The sequence below is a fragment of the Temnothorax curvispinosus genome, unplaced genomic scaffold (genome assembly GCF_003070985.1).
Source record: "Temnothorax curvispinosus isolate PA1 unplaced genomic scaffold, ASM307098v1 QBEX01010314.1, whole genome shotgun sequence".
NCBI classification, from domain to species: domain Eukaryota; kingdom Metazoa; phylum Arthropoda; class Insecta; order Hymenoptera; family Formicidae; genus Temnothorax; species Temnothorax curvispinosus.
In genome coordinates this window covers 1-3,407 of record NW_020220094.1, presented here as the reverse complement: position 1 = coordinate 3,407, position 3,407 = coordinate 1, and the positions used below count along the sequence as shown (strand labels likewise).

Sequence of the window (3,407 nt, the reverse complement as noted above, 5' to 3'; positions counted from 1 at the left end):
CAAAAGCACGCTGCCCTGTAATCCACCTTCACTGGCGGAGGAAGAACTAATTTTGACCTAACGCTGGGATCCGGCAGAAACACCCACTAAATTATTTAAAAAGGAACAGAGAAATAAATTGTGGTGTACATAACAATCGCGTTTGCGTCAATTGTAATAAAATTAAGCAATGAATAACACACCAGTAAATACTGCAGCAATCCAGCAAGCTGTGGTATTTTCAGATAATTGCCGCCGCTTATGTCGCAGCCCTGCTGCAAAAGCGTCAGCTCCTGATCCAGGCTGCATACATCCAAAATAACATTCTGGAAGTAAACCAAATAGATTCCTTTGCGTTACAAATCGTCTCGATCCTGTCGTTATAATAATATAAAAAAACAAATCGAGACAAAAACCATTCTCTGTGCGGTGAAAAATATGTTCATGTAGTTCATGTACTGCATGGCGGAGTCATTGCTGGCAGTGATCACCAATATTCTGGGATGCAGCTTCTGGCCGGCGACCTTATCTCGCTCCAAACGAGCGATATAGCACAACGCCATACTGAGCGCGCCGGAGATGAGACTTTCCATGTATGGGACATCCATGGAGATCTCACTGACGACCTGCTGCAATTGCTGGCGCACTGTGCGCTCCACCATGGTAAACTTTTCATACTGTCCATCCATCTGCCTTATTTCTACTGCATTTTCACAGGGATAGAGGAACTTGGCACTGTGGCCGTGGCATGCCATTATCGCCAGTTCATTATTGGATGACTGCATAAGATGTGCATTGGCAAAGACGATTGTAGAATCTAAACATTGCGACAGTATCCTTGTTTCTTGCTTCACTATCCGCTGCATCGGATTGACGTCCAGAACGATTACCAGCAAGCTTGTCTCTATTTCTGCAAATTTACAAGTAGATGAGTAAACAAAGGTCGGATAAATAATTGCAATTCTACAAAATTGATGTAGGGACGTTAATGTACCAGACGACATTTTGCTGGAGTCTCTTTCTTTTTTAAATCACTTTCTTTTCAATTAAAAAATTTCTTTATTTTAATCACAAAGTTTCTCTATTCTGTTATTTCTCCAGTATAGAAATAATTAGAGGTTAAAATAAACAAACATCAGATCTCCCATCCACTATGCAGCAATGCAGCCACTGCTGTGCAAACTGCAAGTGCACACTGCACACTTGACAGTCTTGACACTACTGGCGAGTGGCGACAGTGGCGACAGTGTGAAAAAATTTAGATTGAATTTGTGAGATGTTATCTAGCGTAGGAACACATTCATCAACAGTCGAACAAAGAAATTATCATCGGTAAGCAAATTTTTGCAAGAGAAAAATTTAAATTATTATATAAAAATTATAATAAAAACAAATATAGTTGATAATTATATAAATTTAGTAAATTTATTATTTTTAAAAATGTTTATAAATAAATTATATATATATATATATATATATATATGTGTGTAAATATATAATGTAATTTATTACTATTTATATACTTAATTAATAATATATTTATTAGTTAAATATATATTATTAAAAATTTTGAGTATTATTAATTATATGTTTAATTAAACTATTATGTGTAAACATAACTGTGTAAAATTCCAATCAACAATTACTAGTAGCAACAAAAATTGAAATCTCGTTCGCGTGCCTCGGAAGGCAACCATGGTCTATAAACGTGTCCATCGGCTTCTTTGCTAGCCATATATGTAAAGAAAGTTCTTTTGAATGACGCGGAAGGAAATTTTCCATGTTCCATGGTACTCCACATCATACGGGCGTAAGAAACGCGCGATTTACGCACTTCGCTGTGATATGTCTCTCTGATCTTTTCAATCTGTTCGAAACACAAGTAATAATAAATTTGTTTTAATTAAAAAATAAATAATTAGTTTAGAACTTAAAATAATTTAAGTTAAATTGATATCGAAGTAGAGAACAATTATGAAAAATAGAGAAAGGAAACGAAATTTGAAAAAAAAGAACAAATGATGCATGTAAAGTATATATATATGACTTTTATATAAAAATTCGCAGATAATGAAAATGATAATTGACCTTTTTCCTTATCCTGTCAACTTGATCATAAGTCAATCTCTTCAGTTGATGTTTTGTCATGTGCAATGATGGTTTCTCGATCTCCATCTTTTGCAAGTTTATTAATTCCCAAGTGGTACGGGTCGCTTGCATCAAATTTTCTAGGAAAGCAGGAAAAAAATAAATAATTGTAGAACAATTAGAAATAAAAAAAAAATGACATTTTTAATTCGTCGCCACTAAAAAGTACTTTTGTCCGTTTCCGAGAAAACAACACCCTCCCTGTACATGAGCCAATCTTGAAGCTGCGGCATTAGATAACATTTCGGCAATTTGGCAAATGCATAACCTTCTGCAGCCATTTTCTTTAATTCAACCTGAAATTTTATATACATACATATATTTTAGATTCTACATAATTTAATCTGATCAATGTTGATACTACATTCGTAAATAAAATAATTAATATCGATATACATTGAAATTATCATGCAGACTAAAATATCCATAAAAATACCTTCATTATCGTTACAAGATCGGATTTATTGTTTATACATTTTTTATCGCCGCCGCCGTTTATTCGATGATTTCCATGATCAATCTGTTCTGCTGTCTTATCGATCACTTGTCTGTATGATACATTTTGCTGATGGCCGATCTCGCCAACAGCTCCTTCGGAATATTTATTCTCTTCACGAACTACTTTACCAGTAATTTCTTTATGCGATGCGCCTTTATGATATCCTATTTTGCTGCTATTCTTCTTGCTCAATGATTGTAATTTCATTATCGCTTTGGACGTTTCCTTCTTTACATTTGTATGACTTTCCTTTGTGTCATCTTTCTTCTTTTCGATTTTTTTTATCAATTTCTGAGAGTCGAATGCTTCTGGATCATCGCGAGTCGTCGAATAAGATGCAGTTTGCTCATTCTTATCTCCATAAATCAGCTTAAATGCTTCATCTCTAGCTTTTTTTCTACGTTCCATTTCTTCTTTCAGGATATCTTTCTTCCTGGGCAACGGACCTGGTGGAATGTTTGTTGGCGACCAATGTCGATGCGGAGCGGCAATTCGTAAAATATCTTCCTCACTAGATACGGGTGTTTGGAACGGCGTGGACATTTTCAAGCCATCGACTATTTTCTGAGGTGACGACATAGAAACATCTTCTGCCACACCTGATATGCAATACTTGATGTCGTCTTTCTTATCTTCTCGCGGGATTCTTTTTACATCTGATATAATAAACTTTTTGTCTTCTATCATCGGTCTTGAAAGATCAGCAATGTGCATAAAAGATTGCTTCTTCAAAGCCTTCAGTCTTTGTTGGCGCGCCTTCCATTCGGTTTTTTCTTCATTT

At 35.3% G+C, this 3,407-nt stretch overlaps 2 protein-coding genes across 2 annotated transcripts; both read right to left on the bottom strand.

Moving 5' to 3' along the window:
• Positions 1–5: 5 nt before the first annotated feature.
• Positions 6–1,174, bottom strand: LOC112460095 (general transcription factor IIH subunit 3; the record flags this gene model as incomplete). The annotated part of the gene is made up of 4 exons (XM_025024595.1): positions 974–1,174; positions 396–889; positions 183–305; positions 6–86 (listed from the first exon to the last, which is right to left on the bottom strand). Coding segments are annotated over exons 1-4 (708 nt in total), but the record flags the coding sequence as incomplete, so codon positions are not given.
• Positions 1,175–1,624: 450 nt separating this feature from the next.
• On the bottom strand, positions 1,625–3,341 carry LOC112460094. Its single transcript, XM_025024594.1, has 4 exons — positions 2,564–3,341; positions 2,297–2,423; positions 2,068–2,207; positions 1,625–1,846 (listed from the first exon to the last, which is right to left on the bottom strand). Exons 1-4 carry the CDS (start codon positions 3,338–3,340, stop codon positions 1,625–1,627), a joined length of 1,266 nt encoding a protein of 421 aa, XP_024880362.1. The 5' UTR covers position 3,341.
• Between the last annotated feature and the right edge of the window lie 66 nt (positions 3,342–3,407).

Coding starts and splice junctions, on each gene's coding strand:
- LOC112460094 (XM_025024594.1), bottom strand. CDS start 3,340: ATGCACATTGCTGATCTTTCAAGACCGATGATAGAAGACAAAAAGTTT. Junction 2,424..2,563: donor ATCTTGTAACGATAATGAAG/GTATTTTTATGG, acceptor ATAAAATTTCAG/GTTGAATTAAAGAAAATGGC. Junction 1,847..2,067: donor TTGACAGGATAAGGAAAAAG/GTCAATTATCAT, acceptor TGTTTCGAACAG/ATTGAAAAGATCAGAGAGAC.